General features: G+C 38.8%; 1 protein-coding gene across 1 annotated transcript in view; it reads right to left on the bottom strand.

Moving 5' to 3' along the window:
• The window catches only part of LOC109925263 (disintegrin and metalloproteinase domain-containing protein 11-like), a 157,389-nt gene that overhangs the window by 15,827 nt on the left and 122,463 nt on the right, over positions 1-19,099 (bottom strand). The window contains 4 exon segments of the mRNA XM_048614398.1: positions 1,567-1,584; positions 13,096-13,213; positions 15,228-15,396; positions 17,657-17,776. Of these exon segments, the coding sequence (XP_048470355.1) occupies positions 1,567-1,584; positions 13,096-13,213; positions 15,228-15,396; positions 17,657-17,776 (425 nt within the window).

Genomic DNA, 19,099 nt, shown 5'->3' with positions numbered 1-19,099 from the left:
AGTCATAAGATGTTTCTTTGTTGGAGCCTGATGGTTGACTATTATTTTTCAAAACCAGTAAGTTATAAAGGTGGCTCTTTAAAACCTGAACTGCACATTGGATTTTTAACACTTCTTCTCACAAATCTGTAAAGCTTTCAGTGAAAACAGATATTTTTTCAGTGGTTTCTAAATGTTCAGTTTATATTGTGCAAACTAAGGTTCAAAGAACTATCTTTCATGGCTTCAATGGGTTGCACAACATCACAAAGGCTCTGTGATGTTGTGGATTTTCTGTATAATTGGGTCAGGAAGTTCAATGTTTCTCTCAAGAGTTCAGATGGAGGAAGCACATCAACCAGGCAGCATTAAAACACATACAGGCACACAGATGTTCTTTGAACTGGAAGATGATTGAAGTTACAAATGGTTCAGCACTTCAGCTTACAAATTAATTGTTAGGAACAAATGAGAAACAACCTCAAGAAAATGTGAAAGCCTAATCCGATACACTGCAGATCATAATATTAATTAATGTACAGCCTACACAACAATGATTAGTCTAGTTGAAAATCAGACCTCAAGTACATTGCCAATTTTTACTGTTGTGCAATGATCCTGTTGTTGTCCTTTTCCATCCCAAAACTAACAGCAATCATTCACCCACCCTTTGTCCCGGACTCCTCTCTCTACCACTCCCTGGTACCCCTCAAAAGTAGCAAATTACTTTGGTTGTCGGCCGAATTGGTTAGTTTTTTATGGTTGAAGCAGAACATTGAGTGCTATCAATCTAAATGACCAAGGGCTGAGGAAATGTGGAAGGGAAACATCAAAACTAAGCCTATCCTTTCCTTTGCTGATTTTATACAGATGACATGGCAACCATCCAGCATAATCCTGGCATCCCTGCAGATGGAAAATCATAGTAACATTTTAAAAAAAAATGTTTTTGTTTGAACGCTTTCATTTTGGTAGTTATAAAAGTCCTGAAGTCAAGGAGAAAAGAAGCTGTGCGGCCAGGGTCATTGGAGGCCAGTCAATTGAATAAATCTCTAGAGAAAATCAGAAGACATCATTCTGCTGCACTTCCTAGCAGGCATTAGATAATGGCCCTGGCAGTTGTCCTCCTTAAGCAGTGCTATTGATATTGGGAACACTTTGACCTGGCTGACCCCAACTTGTTTAATACCAGGTCAGTGGTCAAGGTAGGCATCAGCCTGCTCTGCATGTCTCAGCTACACACCAATGTCACATATGAATCTTCTGAACTCAAGTGGCAGTCCCATTTTTCACCCCTTTTTAAGTGGATACTCAATTTTACACTGGCTTATTATGTGATTTGATTCATTTATTAACTTTGAAGATACAGATCTTTTACGATCAAGAAACTGCTTCTCAATTGTAAATTTTACATTTGGAAATAATGAAAAAAGGTTCATCATAAAGTGTTGTTTTATCAATGGAAATTATTCACTATTGATCGACTTCATAAACAAAATGAGTGAGAGATAAGACACTGTTGATATGAATAAAGTGGTGTGAATTAATGCAGGCATTTAAATTGCTTGCCATTGTGTGACATCATACCTTCCTCTCCGAATGTTCCTTTCCAAGGTGCAATGAAAAAAATGAGAGATGTTTAGTTTTCAACACTTATTAGCAGAAAAAACATTACTAGTCAGTAATCAATTAGGACTTGATTGACATAATACACCGAAATGTTGAACACCCTTGAATAAGCATCACATATTGGCTGTCAGAACTGAGCACTTGCGTTGGTTTAATGGCTGATGAGTTCTTCTTAAAGTAATTCCAAGTTTGGTTCAGGGATATTTACTCTTGACTGCAACTTGGCATACAACTGGTCCCTCGTGTGCAAAAGAGCAAAGCTGTTACCCACAACATTGTGCAACAAAATGTCTCTTCCATCTTGATCTGCCCCAATTGAAATGCTACTGCTAAGCTTAGGATGATTGAGGAAACTATAAAAAAAAATTTGTTTCTGTGCATCTCTCAAGAATGCATGTTACTGCTCCAAATAGGCAAAAAGAAAACAACAGACTGACCTTCTGGGAAAAAAAAGCAGCTTTGCTCATTTGAGTACAGATAAAACAATGTTGAATGTTAAATGATGTAAAAATACATATTAAATGTAGAAACTATCTTTAAATTAAATCTCAACTTTTACAGAAGTGGCAGAGTTAAAATATGATACAATTGCTTTCAAGTAGTGAATGAATAAGCTTTAAAGTATACCAAATATTCTTTGGAAATCTAATGTTCAAATTTGTAGAGTCCTGTATATTGAATTAAGGCTCAGTTTTTCATATACATTTGGCTGTTATGCAAATCAAGGCCAACATAACAAGCAGGGTGGAGACATGCACAGTGTGATGGAAGGACATCATGCACGTTTTGTATTACTGTCTTCAAACTATATCAGCTGTTTCACAATTGTGGTATTTTTAAACACAGTTACATCTCATGCACTCTAGAGTTTTTATGAAGTATGACTATTAAGCGATTGCTTGAAAATGTGCTTCCCTTATAACTCAAGAAGAATTGGTGAGGAATGGAACCACAGCTATAAAGTTCCAGCAAGGTGCAAAGTCAGTCAAATATCACAAAGGAGTGAAGAAAGACCACATATAAACACACAAGAAAACACACTGAGGGTTTCACCTCCCCGGAGTCTGGCTTAATGTGGGGCAATTGGTGGTTTGAAGAATATTTCATTTACGTTTGATTACTGTTAAAACCAAAACTTATCCCAACCAAAAAATATTCAGAATTCCTACGAGCAGGAATTCATCTCTCTGTTAGCTACAATTATATTCTTGAAATATAAAGCAAAACAAAAAAAAAACTCTGCAGATCACTGGAACAAACTGCACAAAAAGAAACAACTTTACAAGAAAATCATTTGTTCCTTTATAGGAATTTAGTGCCACAGGAATGAATGGGAAGGAATCTATATCTAGAGCAGACTTGCATGGAAATCAATACTGTACTTTCATGTACCTGAAAATTAATCCATATATTTAATGAAAACCTGGATATCAGCAGAACGTTAATGCTGAGGAGGAATAATACAAGACCTTGCAGGAAGAAAGTTCAGTTTACATCTGAAAAACACTCTTTTGGCCATTGACATATAGTTGGGTAGTCAAGGATATTTTTGCTTCCAGGCAACTTTTTTTTATTCTTTCAGAAAAGGACAGGTCACAAGCAAATGTGACACTTTTGCTTTTAAATATTCACCCCTTTCTCCAGGGGTAAATGGCTCAAAAGCCCAAGAATTAAAGAACATTGTTGATGAAATCAAGCCAGAGTCATGGCAAATATTGTCAGTCAGAAGCAATCACTGATTGAAATTTTAGCTCATTTAAATACCTGAAGCAGCAATTAGCCTATGTTGAAATTTAGTTGTCCAGAAATAATTCCTTTAACAAACCCAGTAAAATAAGAACAAAATTTGTGCATTGAAGTTAAATATTACATTGAATCTGTAACGTGCGCTGTAACAACATTGGAAATAATGGAAAAAGCAAGGGAAGTGTTTAAGAGTGTGGCTAAGAAATTTATTCATATGCCACCTATTTGTCAGTTGCTAAATGGCCATACAGGCCTACACCAGGGAGGAAACACATGCTCAATAAAGGCTGAGCACAGTATATTGGTAAAGGCTGGAATTGTAAGCATGCAATGTCAATAGTCACTGGACTCTTTCCTCTTGGAAATAAGAGAGATTTTCACTGAGAGATTGGTTGGTCCTAAGAACAAAAGGTGAGCATTTACTGGACAATGATGATACATTTTCAAATAAACATGCTGAAAGCATACAAGGTAGAAATGGCTGCAAAATTTCAGACATCTAACAGATATCAAATATTAAAACTCAGATCTATTTCAAAGAATTAGAAAGGAAAAAGCTTCCCCATGGTATTTGGCACAGTGAAATATGACTTTTTAAAAAAATAGTTTTATTGCAAAGTTTGATGGGCTCAATGGCTTTCTTTTGTGCTTCTATGTTCTTGATTTTGTTTTGCTAAACGTACAGTGGCAATTTTAATGGTTTGAACAAAGCAGTAGACGTTGTCTATGTGGACTTTAGCAAGGACCTTTGACAAGGTTCAGCACAGTAGACTGGTTAGTAAGGCTAGATCACATGGGATCCAGGGACAACTTGCCAATTAGATACAAAATTGGCTTGACTGTGGCAGACAGAGGGTGGTGTAGAGTGTTGTTGTTCAGGCTGGAGGCCTATGACCAGCGGTGTGCAGCAAGGATTGGTGCTGGGTCCTCTGGTGTTTGTCATTTATATAAATGATTTGGATGAAAATATAAGAGGCATGGTTAGTAAGTTTGTGAATGACACCAAAATTGGTGGTGTAGCATACAGTGAAGAAGGTTATCTAAAAGTACAACAGGATCTTGATCAGCTGGACCAATGGGCCGAGGAGTGGTGGATGGAGTGTAATTTAGATAAATGTGAGGTGTTGCATTTTGACAACCAGGGCAGGACTTATACAGTTAATAGTAGGGCTCTGGAGAGTGTTCTTGAACAGGGACACCTAAGGGTTCAGGTACATAGTTCCTTGAAAGTGGCATCACAGGTAGACAGGTTAGTGAAGGAGGCATTTGGCATGCTTTCCTTCATTGGTCACAGCACTGAGTATAGGAATTGGGACGCCACGTTGCGGCTGTATAAGACACAGGTAAGGCCACATTTGGAGTACTGCGTACAGTTCTGGTTGCCCTGTTATTGGAAGGATGTTATTAAACTGGAAAGGATGCAGAAAAGATTTACAAGAATGTTACCGAGACTGGAGGGTTTGAGTTACAAGGAGGGGCTGGATAGGCTGGGACTGGAGTGTAGGAGGATGAGGGGTGACCTTAAAGAGCTTTACAAAATCATGAGAGGCATAGATAAGGTGAATAATCAAGTTCTTTTCCCCAGGGTAGGAGAGTCCAAAACTAGAGGGTGCAGGTTAAGGTGAGAGGGGCAAGACTTAAAAGGGACCTGAGGGGTAACATTTTCATATTGAGGGTCGTGTGTGTATGGAAAGAACTGCCAGAGGAAATGGTGGAGGCAGGTCCAAATACAAAATTTAAAAGACATTTGGACAGGTACATGAATAAGAAAGGTTTAGAAGGATATGGGTCAAATGCAGGCCGATGGGAGTAGCCCAGTTTAGGAAGTGTGGTCGGCATGGGCGAGTTGGACCGAAGGGTCTGTTTCCATGCTGTATGACTCTATGGTTCAAGTGCAGCCAATTTAGGGAAAACCCAATTGAAACAGTGTGTTTTATACTTACCAGTTGTAAGGAATCTTCTTGGTCATCTCCTCGTCTGTTGAGGGGAAGGACGGGCGTGCACGCACACACTCTCTCTCTCTCTCTCTCTCTCACACAGACACACACACGTGTCAGGAGTGGGATGGAATGATTGAGAAGTTCAACACTATCCAGGACAAAACAACTCACATTATCAGCACTACCATAACTGTTCGCTGCCCTCCATCACAAATTCATATGGTTAGTGAGTGTGATCTTCAAGATACACTGCTGCAACACGTCAAAGCTTTCTACGATAACACCTCTAAAGCCTTGTAGCTAGTGATACTCTTGTCAGGCAAGAAGGACTAAATGTCATGTGCTTTCCCTGTCGGTTTGCTCTGAAACAATTGTGTCCATTGTTGGAATGGCCACTTTAACTATTATGCTAACTGCTCAAAAGAGACTAACCACTTTTTTGTCAACTTGAACACTCCAGCCTTAAACTGGTTCCCTCACCAGAGATGCCTTTAATAGGATCCTCCTTTGTCAGCCTGATCTGTTTCAATTGGAATTCCCTTATTATTTCCAATTCCTGAATTTCTGTCTCTTATTTACTTTCCTCTTTTTTTCTTATTTGAATTCTCATTCTAAACTTCAGTGCTCTTCTAGCTTTAGTTTACTCTCTTTCACTATCCTAGTTTCCTCCTCTAGATATTTTCCCACTCATTTTACAATTTCTGTTTATCTCATGGATTTCCACCTTTAAGTGTCTGGCTAGCCCTTGTAATTCTTCCAATGACAATGTCTTTAATTTTTATCAATTCCAAATGTAGACATTTTAGTACTTTAACATTACAGCCCCTTGAAAATCTTTTATTATTCAGTTTTCCTTTAATCGTTTCTGAAGAAAGAATTTAATTGCCCCAAATGCAATTCCTTTATTTGCCTATGTGAATTACCCTGGACTGCGATGCCAATTTTGTTACATTCAGGTGAGATAGGATGAATCGACTCCCGTCTTTTTAACTTCCTCAGTTGGCAACAACAGATTTTAATTATTTTCACATTTTAAAAATTTCAATTAAAATGTCATACTAGTTCAGAATGAAGGAGCCAATTACCATGCTAATTTGGGGTATAAGAAAGGAATGAGGTGACGATGGCCTAGTGGTATTGTTGCTCATGTACAGATAATGTTCTGGGGTCCCGGGTTCAAATTCTGGCTTGGCAGATGATTCAATTAAAAAATATCTGGATTTAAGAATCCAATCTGTTTTTGGTTGTAGGAAAAACTCACTCGCTCACTAATGTCCTTCATGGAAGGAAATCTGCCAGCCTTCCTGGTCTGGCTTACATGAGACTCTCGATTCACAGCAACATACTTGACTCTCAACTGCCTTACTCATAGAATTATACCTTACAATGTCTCAGAAACCACCATCACCATCTCTGGACATGCCCTGTCCCACCAGTGGGACAGACCCAGCAGAAGTGGCAGCACAGTGGTATACAGTTGGGAGGGAGTTGCATTTGACCAAGTGTAGTATCAAGAAGCCCTAGCAAAACTAGAATCAATGAGTATCGGGGGAAAACTCTATGCTGGTTGGAGTCATATCTGGCACATAACAGGATCGTTGTAGTTGTTGGAGGTTAGACATGTCAGCTCCAGGACATCTCTAGAGGAGTTCTTCAGGGTAGTGTCCTAGGTCCAAACATCTTCAGCTGCTTAAATCAATGACCTTTTCTCCATCATAAGGTCAGAAGTGGGCATGTACGCTGATGGTTGCACAATGTTCAGCACCATTCGCAACTCCTCAGATGCTGAAGCAGTCGATGTTTAAATGCAAGATGATCTGGACAATATCCAGGCTTAGGCTAACAAGTGGCAAGTAACATTCACGCCAAACAAATGCCAGACAATGACCATTTCCAATAAGAGACAATCTAGCCACTGCCCCCTGGCATTCAATGGTATTACCATCACTGAATTCCCCCACTATCAACATCCTGGGGGTTACCACTGACTAGAAATTCAAACGAACTCAGCACTAAAACAGTGACTACAACAGCAGGTCAAAGGCTGGGAATACTGCGGCAAGTAATTCACCTCCTGACTCGCCAAAGCCTGCCCATCACCTATAAGGCACAAGTCAGGAGTGTGATGGAATACTACCCACTTGCCTGAGTGGATACAGCTCTGACACTCAAGAAGTTTGAGACTATCCAGAATCAGACCACTTGACTGGCATCACATCCACAAACATCCACTCCCTCTACCACTGACATTCAGTGGCAGCAGTGAGTCTATCTACGGGATGCACTGCAGAAATTCATCAAAGATCCTTAGACAGCACCTTCTAAACCCACGATCACTTCCACCGAGAAGGATAAGGACAGCAGATACATGGGAACACCACCAACTGCAAGTTCACCCCCAAGCCACTCACCATCCTGACTTGGAAATATATGGCCATTCCTTCACTGTCGCTGGGTCAAAATCCTGGAATTCCCTCCTTAATAGGATTGTGGGTCAACCCACAGAACGGGACTGCAGCAATTCAAGAAGGCAGTGATGCTCACATCGCACGAATGAATTAAATAAAATTTACTACCTACTAACCCCAAGAAACATAATAAAACATGACATTAAGCATGTACACACAAACCCAAGCATTAATTTTAAAGAGTGGAAATTTTCAAATACAATAAGGAAGATCAAGAATAGACAGTCCCAAGAGTCCTTGAGTTATCATTTTTTAAACTTGAGACCACAACTGTTTAATAGATGTCCTTAATTTTCAACAGTAGCAAAATTTGTAAATATATTTGAGTTCTTAATGAACAACTTTTCTCTAATTTGCTTTATCACCAGACTTGGTTTTTCAAAACACTGAGGGAAACAGGAAAAATGGAAGTGAGATTGAGCCTTCCAATTCCACTGTTACAAAACCTTCTTTTTCCCTTTTGCTCTACCCTAAAGGTGTTTGCCTAAAATATAGTTTCTTTATGTATTCCCATGCCTTGCTTCATTATTTTTCCTAAGGTGGATAACCAGAAGATGACTGTCATCTTAATAAGCAAATCTTTTAGAAATTAAACAGGAACTACAGATCTGAATGACTGCTTTCAGTCATTTGGATGTCACGTTAGTTTCAGTTCACCATGGATCTTCTTAATTGATGATTTCATGTACTGGATCAACCAGGTCAAATGATTACTGCAGTCACATTAAGTCAGCGTTTTTCCTTTTTTAAAACCATTTTAGCCGAGCAAAGGTCCCAGCTATTAAAAATTACACAAGGACGTCAAAGCTTGATAGGCCAGCTTTACCACTATCAAAACAAAGAACAGAAAATGTATTTTTAATAACACTGTACAACTACCAGGCTAAGGAACAACTGTTATTATAATTTCTAGATCACATTGCTTTTAGCTGACACTTATAGTCATTTATACTAAATCTATTGTTGTAATTAAATTGCTTGGTAGGTGCTTATGACCATCAGGACAGTGCACTACTGGCCAATATAAAGATGTTAAACTATCAGCATTTCAGTGATTATAAAGTGTTTTTTGTAACACGGATATGATTAATGACTAACTTTTTAAATCTGGGTTTCATTGCCAAGACTGAAGTGTTCTTAATAATAACATTTACAATGTTCGTAGATGCTCTTGCTTCGGCACATCAACATTTGGCCAGTGATAAGGGAGATGTAATGCATTGCACAATAAAATCTCACACATGCTCCAAACATTCCACATTTCAATAAATGTGAAAGCAGCGATTCCATTCCATGCAGGTAAAGTTGCACTAAATTTTGTTCTTTGTTAAAGCTAGAAATTCTGCTGTAGACACAAGATAAATTACAAATTCATTTTGCTTTTGACTAGAAAAGTCTTGAATCAACTGTTAGCCCTTTTCAGATTAGAGTATATCCTTGTCTCACCGAGTGTGAGGCAGCTGCTCACAATCATGTGATTTTGAGGAGTGGTCCTAATACTGTGACCTGGATTTCAAAGGGAAATCATTTTAAAATAGTGTGGCATAAGGTTGCTTTTCATTTTAGGCAACCCAATTTATTAGCGTTACTCATGTTGTCACTGAGTCTTGGCAAGTTTCCTTGTAAGAGCAAAATTCTGAGATAGTATTGTGGAAGTAGCCTTTAAAATGGCTTAAAAATCATGTGACAATAAAATCCCAAGTTCCACAATTGGTTTTAATCATTTAAGATGTTTTAAATATCTACGTTTCTTGTTCAGAATCACACTTTTGTATATTAAATTTTGAGAAAAGTTCAGGTTTTCAAAAAAAAGTGCTAAAGGTTCAACAGCTGTCGTTAATGGCTGAATCAACAAATATGAATTATGATTTATTAAATGGAAAACCAAGCAGATCTTAGTGAAATTGTGGGCTGAGGTTAACGATTTTTTTAAAATGGGCTATGGCTTTGATCACTGGAGACAGGTTTCCCCTTTCAGTCTGTGCAGGGAGAAAACAGGTGAACTATTTGCTTTAATTTTCACCTGACTACCTCAAAATTATTGCATCTACTGCAGAATTTTAGCACAAAAGCATTTGAGTATTAACTTCTGAATGGAGTAAAGTAAGAAGCAGTCAGGAAGAGGCATGCTTGTCGCTTACTTAAATCCCCATCCAGTCCCCCCTAGGACAATGGCTGCCACCAGGATGGCGCCTGCGATGGACCCTATAATGATATTGGTACCACTAGGACCTGTGACAGAGGGGAGGGGGAACGAAACCATGGGAATACAAATGTCAGAATCAAAGCACAAACTTATCAGTGAGACATCTCTACTACATCGCATGTCTTGCTTACTGGAGGCCCGGATGTTTGCATTATATTATGCGTCCTACTTTGTCACCAAACTTTTCTTTGGAAGACTGTGGAAAAAGAAGCACAAATGTTTAAGCTCAATAATACTGTGCCCAAATGAAAATCTTGTGGACATATGAAGAGAAACATGAATAAAGACCACTGGGCTCATCATCATTCTCTCTAATGGTTTCATTTGTGCACTACATTCTGTTTAATACTAATGTTAACCCTGGGTTGTATAGCAAGGAAGACAATATTTATGGTAATTTTACAGAATAGCTCCCAGACTCATTACAACATGATATTTATATTTGGGCATAATTTATCTACCCTCCCTTTTCCTGTTATGCCCCATGTCACTTGGAACTGTATGACAGGACTAATAAAGGTCACCAAATTCCTTTCAGTCGTTCCCAAAAACCAAACAGTATGATGGTTAAATCTGGTCATTTGAATTAAACATCAGTGAATAGTCAGTTCACTTCAGACTGCCTGATGTGAAACTATTGTCCAAGCTGATACTATCCCTTTTATACCCCTAACCTGTAACAATTCAATCACCCTCTCTACCAAAAGATATCCATCCCTTTCTTATAATTTCATATCATAGAATTATAGAATCCCTACAGTGTGGAAACAGGCCCTTCAGCCCAACAAATCCACAACGACCCTCAGCGCATCCCAACCAGACCCATCCCACTGTAACCCACCTAATCTACACATCCCTGAACACTATGGGCAATTTAGCATGGCCAATGCACCTTGCCTGCACATCTTTGGACTGTGGGAGGAAACCAGTGCACCCGGAGGAAATCCACGCAGACACAGGGAGAACGTGCAAACTCACCCAAGGGCGAAATCAAACCCAGGTCCCTGGCACTGTGAGGCAGCAGTGCTAACCACTGAACCACCGTACCGCCCATAATTTGTAACCAGTTGATTAGTTACTGGAATGCCTACTCCTGCACGAGTGTCTGCATGTCCTTACATGATGAGTTTTGTTTAACCTTATCTTTTTGTTCATCCTCTTCGGAAACAACTGTCTGATGCCGAGAGTAGATCATTGATGCTGGTTGTGTTTCCGTATCCCTAGTGGCCATCTTTCATCTTTAAACCTGAACAGTGAGCAATACAAGGCATTTCTGGCTAGAAACATCCCTGTTTTCTCTCAACCTCTGTATAAACAGCACAATCTGTCCTGCAGACTCACTGATTGCTCCCCTTCCCATCCCAAAAGATCATATAAGATACATCCTTGCTCTCTCTCACATGCAGGCTTCTTGCCTCTAAACACTGTAAAGATCACTCAGATATGAAAATACAATTCCATGCGCAAACTGTCTGTCCTAGTAACTAGAATTCATCCTGTGGAGGGAATGAAATGCTAAATAATGGAGAGATCCTGTTAGCCATTTAATGCTAAATCATAATTAAAGCAAACATTATAACATAGTGGGACCTGCAAACATACGCAGATCTTTATACAAGAAAAATGCTCATACCAGTTATCAAAATGAAGCATGATGGAAGTATAAAACTGTAAGGTAAAGTTGAAGAGATCTACTGTTCATTAGAGATTACCACTGTAGTGCCCATTTAAAATATTTAATATTGTCCTCTTCTTGTGTGGCTAGTTCTTGTAAATATTTGAGTAAAAATGTTGCGATAATTACAAATTGATATTTGCATTCTCTTGTCTTACATTTGCAGATTAGTTAAAAAAATTACCTAGGTGAAATCATTTAATATTTAAAATACCTTCGGTAAGGCACATCATGAACAAATTCCTTCTAGACTGCAAGTCTCAAGTTTCTCTGAACTTCCTATATAGCTCAACAACTTTACACTTGGCATTCTGGGCCTCTTTCCTGTACCTTGTCTAATGTATTCTAGCAACCAGGTCCCAATGCAAAAGTGCAAGTAAATTCTGATCTGTGCTGAATCTTAAAATCATTGAATCCCCACAGTGTGGAAGCAGGCTATTCAGTCCATCAGGTCCACACTGACCCTCCAAAGAGCATCCCACCCAGACCCACCCCTCCTACCCTATCCCTGCGTTTCCTGCACATCTTTGGACTTTGGGAGGAAACCTGAGCACCCGGCGGAGACTTGCACAGACACAGGGAGAATGTGCAAACTCCACACAGTCACCCAAGGGTAGAATTGAACCCGGATCCCTGGTACGGTGAGAGAGCAGTGCTAACCACTGAGCCACCGTACCACCTCCTAATCTTTGGAAGTTTTGACTTCATACTTCCAGTGTGGAGCTTTGGTTCAGGCAGCAGCTAAAGGAACTTTGGCCATTACCTGCTAATGATTTCCTGATGGATGGTGCCATTGAGCAGCTCTATTAGAAGAGTAAACTCGAAAGGTTATTTAATTATGTTCTGGTATTCTGATTACATGTTCGAGCATTCGGTTTCCTTAAATGTTTTGCAGTGTCGTTGTGCATTAAGAATGATTTGTCCACAGTTATGAGCCATACTACTTTCCAAGTCTCTATCTTCCAACTTGATTACATTAATTGTTTACTCTTGAAGCACTATTCTAAGCAATGCACTTAATTTTTTATTTAACTTTTGTGAATTTCATTTCTCTGCTAAAACCAAGTTAACGAGTCAATTTCTTCAAGAATATGAACAAACAATTTTACCGAGGACAGGGTCAGTTATTTCCAAATCTGTGCTGACCCAAAAATGAACTTCTTCTTTGTCGAAGACAACAGGATTTTCAGTTACAGAATTGGACAAATGGTTTTTAAGAAGCACATCGATGTTCCTGCATAATATTAGCACCATTTTGATCCAAGTTGAAAATTCCCCATCACAACATTTCTTTAGCCACTGCTGCAATTTATTGTAAAGGCTTTACAAAGTGAAGTGGAGATCCTTGTGCTGTCCACAAACACAATTACGCCCTGCTTTTCACACAATTTATTTCAAACATCAAATGGATATACATCAGTTAAGAGATCAACACAAAGGATGGATACAAACCCTTGTACTGTCCATCAGTACTCCCTGCTGGAGTTGGTTCCAAGTATGGGTCAAAGACGCTGCAGTCTTTCCCCGTCCAGTCACGGACACATATACATTTTGCCTCATTACTGCACACCTGAAAGTAGAATACAAGCATACAGTAAATGCCTGTTCCATTTGAGAAACCACTTCACCACCTCACTGGATCACATCTCAAAGCAGCAACCAATTCATCTTGCCAGTAGTTCATTTTATAAACCTTTGTGAAATATATATATTTTTAATTACTTTTATAATCAGTTTGAGACCAAAATTTTGAACACACATGCAAAAATTTAAGACTAAAAGTTATAAATAAAATGTCTTTTAATTCATCACAAACCTGCATTAAAAACGAGAATGTAAAATTTCTCAGATTAAAGCAGATGTGGTTATGATGGATTAGCGTGCAACAATTTGATGTGTTAACAAATAGTTCTAAGTCCCAGCTGGCATTATAAGGAGCACAACCTCCATCTGGCCCCCTGTATTTATTGGTGTAGATGCTCAGTGGCTACCTACACTGGGAGTTCCCACTTACTTGGTGCACAGTAGGACTAGGAGTATGTCTGAATACTGTCATATGAAAGGTACCACTGTGGGAAGTGGCTGGAACTTGAAAGGTGAGGGTGATTATTTTGAAACATAAGAATTTTTCTATTGTGCTAACACTCCTCAGCCCTAGCCTTGTTAAACAGATTTCGAGAAAAGTAGTTAGTGCCATCACCAACTAGTCCAATGGAACGAGTGTGTTGGGTTTTCTGGTAGCTTGGGACCACAGGAGGCAGATTTTTTGGTCCCTCATATTGGCCTTTGGCTGAGGCGAGGGAAGGGATTGAGGAGAAGTTGCAGGCACTCAACACTGGAATCAAAGCCAGAAGTGAGACCTCTGCCCTTGGAGTTTAGATTCTTTAGGGACATATGAATTAGGAGCAGAAGTAGGCCATTCAGCTCTCAAGCCCACTCCACCTTTCAAATAAGATCACAGCTGATCTTTGCATATTTCCATCTACCCCCCAAATAACCTTGATTCTGCTGCCTAACAAGAATGACCAATCTGTGCTTTAAAAGTAATGAACGACCCTGCCTCCTCCACTTTCCGAGACAGAAGATTTCAAAGTTGCACAACTCCCTGAGAAAACAAAAGCTCTCCTCATCTTTGCCCTAAAAGGGTGACCCCTAATTTTAAAACAGTGCTTGCCGGTTGTAGACTCATGTACAAGACGAAACGTCTTTTTCCTCATCTACCTTGTCAAGACTGTTCGGGACCTTATATACTTCTATCAAATCACACTTCACCCTTCTAAACTCCAATGGAGACTATCTAAGCCTGCCAATGTTGACCCATAAGATAGCCCACTCTAGGCAACAATCCAGCAAACCTCCTGTGAACCATCTCCAATGCATATACATCCTTCCTTTAGTAAGGAGACCAAAACTGCACATAGTATTCAATGAGGTCTCATCAATGCCCTTTATAACTGAAGTATATATAATTACTTTTACATCCAATTCCTCTGATAATAAAGGGTAGCATCCATTAGCTTTCTTAATCCCTTGCTGTACCTGCATTCTAGCTTTCTGTGACTCCTGCAGTAGAACACCAAGATCTTTTGGCTCTTCAGATTTCTACATTCGTTCTCCATTTAATTTCAACTCGGCTTTTTTATTCTTCCTGCTGAACGACTTCACTGTTTTAGACAGTATACTGTCTCTGCCAGATTGTTGTCCACTTACTCAAACTATGTCCATCTTTTCTTATGTGTATTATGCAAGCTTCACAACCATGCCTGCACTTTCTTCATTTGGGTCAATATTCTGCACAAAATGTTTAGTCATAGTGTCTCAGCTATCACAGGCTTCATGTGCAGCTGGTTTTTTTCTTGTCTAGCCCTTGCTCTACATTTGTGTAATATGAGCAAGCAGTCCCACACTTCCTGCTTTGCACACAGATTGGCCATCACAAACACTATATGTTGAAAATTTCAGTCAATTTGGGTACAGATATTTAGTCTACTCATGACTTATGGAGATTTTCACATTCTGCAAACATGCAACATTTCAGCAAAAGTGTCAACACTCTGAATTGTTTGAAATACCAATGAACTCACCCCATGGTTAAAGCAAACTTCTCCACTTGAGCTCTGTGGACAGGTGCTCAGGTTGAAGGCTTGTATTGGTAGGCATTTGCGATCGAGGCACATCATTTTGGGTCCACAGGCAGTGCCATCTTCTACATAACCAAGACTGGTCCTGTCATCCAGTATAACATGGCCTCCCCTGAGAACACGTAATCGCACTTTAACCCTGTCAATGTTGAATCTAATCAACACCACATAATGCTACTTTCCCCTTCTAATTACTGCATATCCAATGACGACTTCAGAAAACTCCCTGCCATATTTTTTCCTCCTCCCCTGAATGTCTGGGATTGAATGTTATGGCTTAATTACACCTTTCCTCATAAAAAGTCCAACTTTCATGTTTGATTCCAAGTAATGCATTTCAGCAGACTATAAACCAAATAAAGCATGACATCTGAATTGCTCCAGTTCAGGTTGTCTATAAAGCTGTATTTCATAAGGTTTATTTGCTGAAGAATAATCACAACTGGAAATTTAGACATCACCTCCTGGCTCCCCAGGCCTGTCCACAATCTATAAAGCACAAGTCAGGAGTGTGAAGTGTTACTCTCCACTTGCCTGGTTGGGTGTACCTCCAACACTACTCAAAAAAAATTGACACCATCCAAGCCAAAGCAGCTTCTTGACTGGCATCCCATCCATCACTTTTAAAGCTCACTCCCTCCATCACTGATACTCAGTAGTAGCAGTGTATACCATCTATAAGATCCACTGCACCTTTAACTGCAACTTGCAAACCCGCAACCTCTACAAGCCTGAAGGACAAGCGTAGCAGATGTGAAGGAAGACCATCATTTGCAAGTTGCCTCCGAGTCACACACCATCCTGACCTGGAACTCTATTACCATTCCTTCGCTGTTGCTAGGTTAAAGTCTTGCCCTAAACCAAACAGACTTCAGGTGTTCAAGCAGGTGGTTCACTAGCATGTTCTCAAGGGCAATCAGGGATGGACAATGAATTCTAGACTCACAAATGGCACTCTAATCCCTAAATGAAAAAATAATCTTTAAACCCAGGCACATGGGACAATGAGGCACTGCACTGGTTGAGTGACGTGGGTGAGACATAAAAGCCAGAAGCATTCCATGCGTGGTGAACCTTCTCAATTCCCCAATCAGCTAAACCACTGCAAGAAAACAACCGAAGTTAAACAGTATTAAGCTGATACTCCAGCAGCAAGCATCAAACTGTCAAACTAATTTGCGAAATGTGATGATACTATGGCTTTAAGAGGTATATATTGTCCTGGTATGTGGTATGAAGAAAGATTGAGATAGAGGTGATAAGCTATCTGCTCAAATCCAATAAAGTAAAACAGCTTGTGAGGTCTTGGGGCATTTTTTTTTTTTTTTTTTTAAAAAGAGTTGGAACCATAGAAACAGCCTGAACGGGTGGGGTCAAGCTCCCACAGAACCAGGATTTTTAGTTTTAGCTTTCAGCAGTTGTTGGGGTTTTGAAGCTGGATGTGGAAGCTCAGATTCCTTTCTTCGTTATTGCTAAAAGCTGAGGTTCTCCTCCTGCTGCTAGAATTGTATATGAGAAAATCTATTTGACTGAATTTGCCTTTGCCAAGGGTGCGTTTATGGGATGTTACTGTATTGGAACAATTAATTAGTTGTAGTTTATATATACATTATTTTGTTAAGCTTTTCAACAGAGTTACAGTTAAGCCAATTCTTTTCTTTACATTTAATTTTGTCTGTATTTTAACTCTATGCAGTATAAAAACAAAATATGTTTTGCTCAAAGTCGAATAATTTGACCAATCAAATTACATCTGGAATGCAATGCCTTATACTTACCTTTAAAATAAGAAAACGTTAGGGTCTATGCTATCTTCTTAATATATTTTGACATGATTTGGTCTGGTCCATAACAGGAAACAGAAAGTCATTTTGGTCTAATTATATTTGAAAAGCTTCAGCGTGGAACAAAGCAAATTTTCAACAAGAATATTGATTTAATTTGAATGAACCATTAAATCAATAGTTTATTTAAATTATAAACATTATATAACAAACTATTGTCTCCAATCAATTTAAAGTTTCTTGAGACAATTTTTCTTTTCTACTTGGTTTTAACTATAAACAACTGGAAAAGAAGAATAACACCATGTGCAAGCTTTCCACGTGCCACAATGTGCAGTAAGATTCCATAGTTTATAATAATACCATAGGCAGCAAATCAAAACCTTTACGGTCACTTATAGTAATAATCTTTTAACACTGGTTGAGAAGTGCTTCTGGAAAATATATCAGGACTTCCTTTGAGTCTTGGAAGATTAAACTTCACAGACCTTACTCAGTTACTGTATCTCAAAATAATTTAATTTCACATTTGGTACTGTTGTTTCACCTGAGCACTTGTTACAAAACTCAATGGAATTGGATTGTTACCTGCAATCTATGTATTTGTTCTGATGGTATAATACCATGCTAGTAATGTCTCCACTGAGGTCCCCACGTCTTGGCGGCTGAGTGATATTGGAACAAAAAAGATAACCACAAAGAACATCCCTACAAAAAACAGGGAAAATTCAGTTACTAACATTTGAAAGAAATTCCAATTAAAATTCAAGGCAACGTCTTCAGCCAGTGACAAATCGTGCACAAGCGTGTTATTCTAAATTATTGTATTCATTACTCAAGTTCATTATATGATTGTACAATAGCAGAAAACATCCTAATATCAAACAAATGGTACTTACTGTCTAAAAAAAAATTGTAAAAGCAAAATAAAAACCAAATGTAGCTCTCAATTCACAGAGGACTTGGGAAACAGCATTCCATGAATTCTGTCATTTTGAACAAGAAAGCTAAGGGATGGTCTCAATAAACCCTTGCTGGAAAGTTGCTCTGTGCAGTTGTCAGATTTTATTATAATCAAACTCCCTCCTAATAAATGATGGCTCAAATCTTTGCTGGTTGCAGGGCATCTGGCAATGTGCACTAGTGGATTTTCTCAGCTCCATGTTTTTTTTCCCCTGAAAGCATGAACTGATAGTGGCATGGCAAGGGCAAGAGGTCATCCTGGGCCTCAGTGAGAAACTTAACAGTGTACTTTCTTAATCAATGGCATTTCAGGAGTGAGATGGAAACAGAGGAACAACTTAGAAGTTAGGCAATCACAGTCAAATCAAGAACAGAAAGAGAAGTAAAAAGAGGGAAGGCAAGATTGGATTAGGAGAGAGAAGAAAAGGTAAAGGACGGAAAATTTTTTTTAAAAAGTCACCTTCGACATTTTGAAATATTATCAAGCATGCAGGAATAAAAATCGTTCCTTTCTCTGTTACAAATTGGTTAGAAATGTGTTAAGGTTATCATGTCATTAAAAAGGCAATTGTACTGTTTAGTAGTAGCACCAATACATTTAATTTACAAATCTAGCAATTTCTTAATAATACTAGACAAGTTACCAATTCCTCAAGGTAAATGGCAGAGTGGTCCAAAATGACCAGCAGCTTATGTTTACTCACAACTCTATTTTTTGCTTGAACTTGTCATCTGATTCTTACATGACTAACAATGTGTCTTGGTAATTCACCGTCATGTTTACAATATGCTCTGGACTAAATGTGTACTTGCATTATGTGCTAGAAAGAAAATTGGAACCTCTATCATCACTAGTCATAATCCTGAATAATAACATCTATGTAAAATTTATGATGCAATCCTCTAATTATATTCAATATTTCAACTGAGCAAGCCAGCATTCTATGACTGGTAAGATTTATAGAAGGTAGTTCTAAGAGTTATACAAAGCAACAATCAATTCTGTTTGATAACAGGGGAGGATCTAATTACAAGCTTTTAAAACGATTATTGAGGACAGCTAAAGAG

Source organism: Rhincodon typus, chromosome 30 (assembly GCF_021869965.1).
Source record: "Rhincodon typus isolate 14 chromosome 30, sRhiTyp1.1, whole genome shotgun sequence".
Classification (NCBI taxonomy): Eukaryota; Metazoa; Chordata; class Chondrichthyes; order Orectolobiformes; family Rhincodontidae; genus Rhincodon; species Rhincodon typus.
Note: the sequence above shows the minus strand (reverse complement) of the source record. Positions and strands in the feature narration are given on the sequence as shown.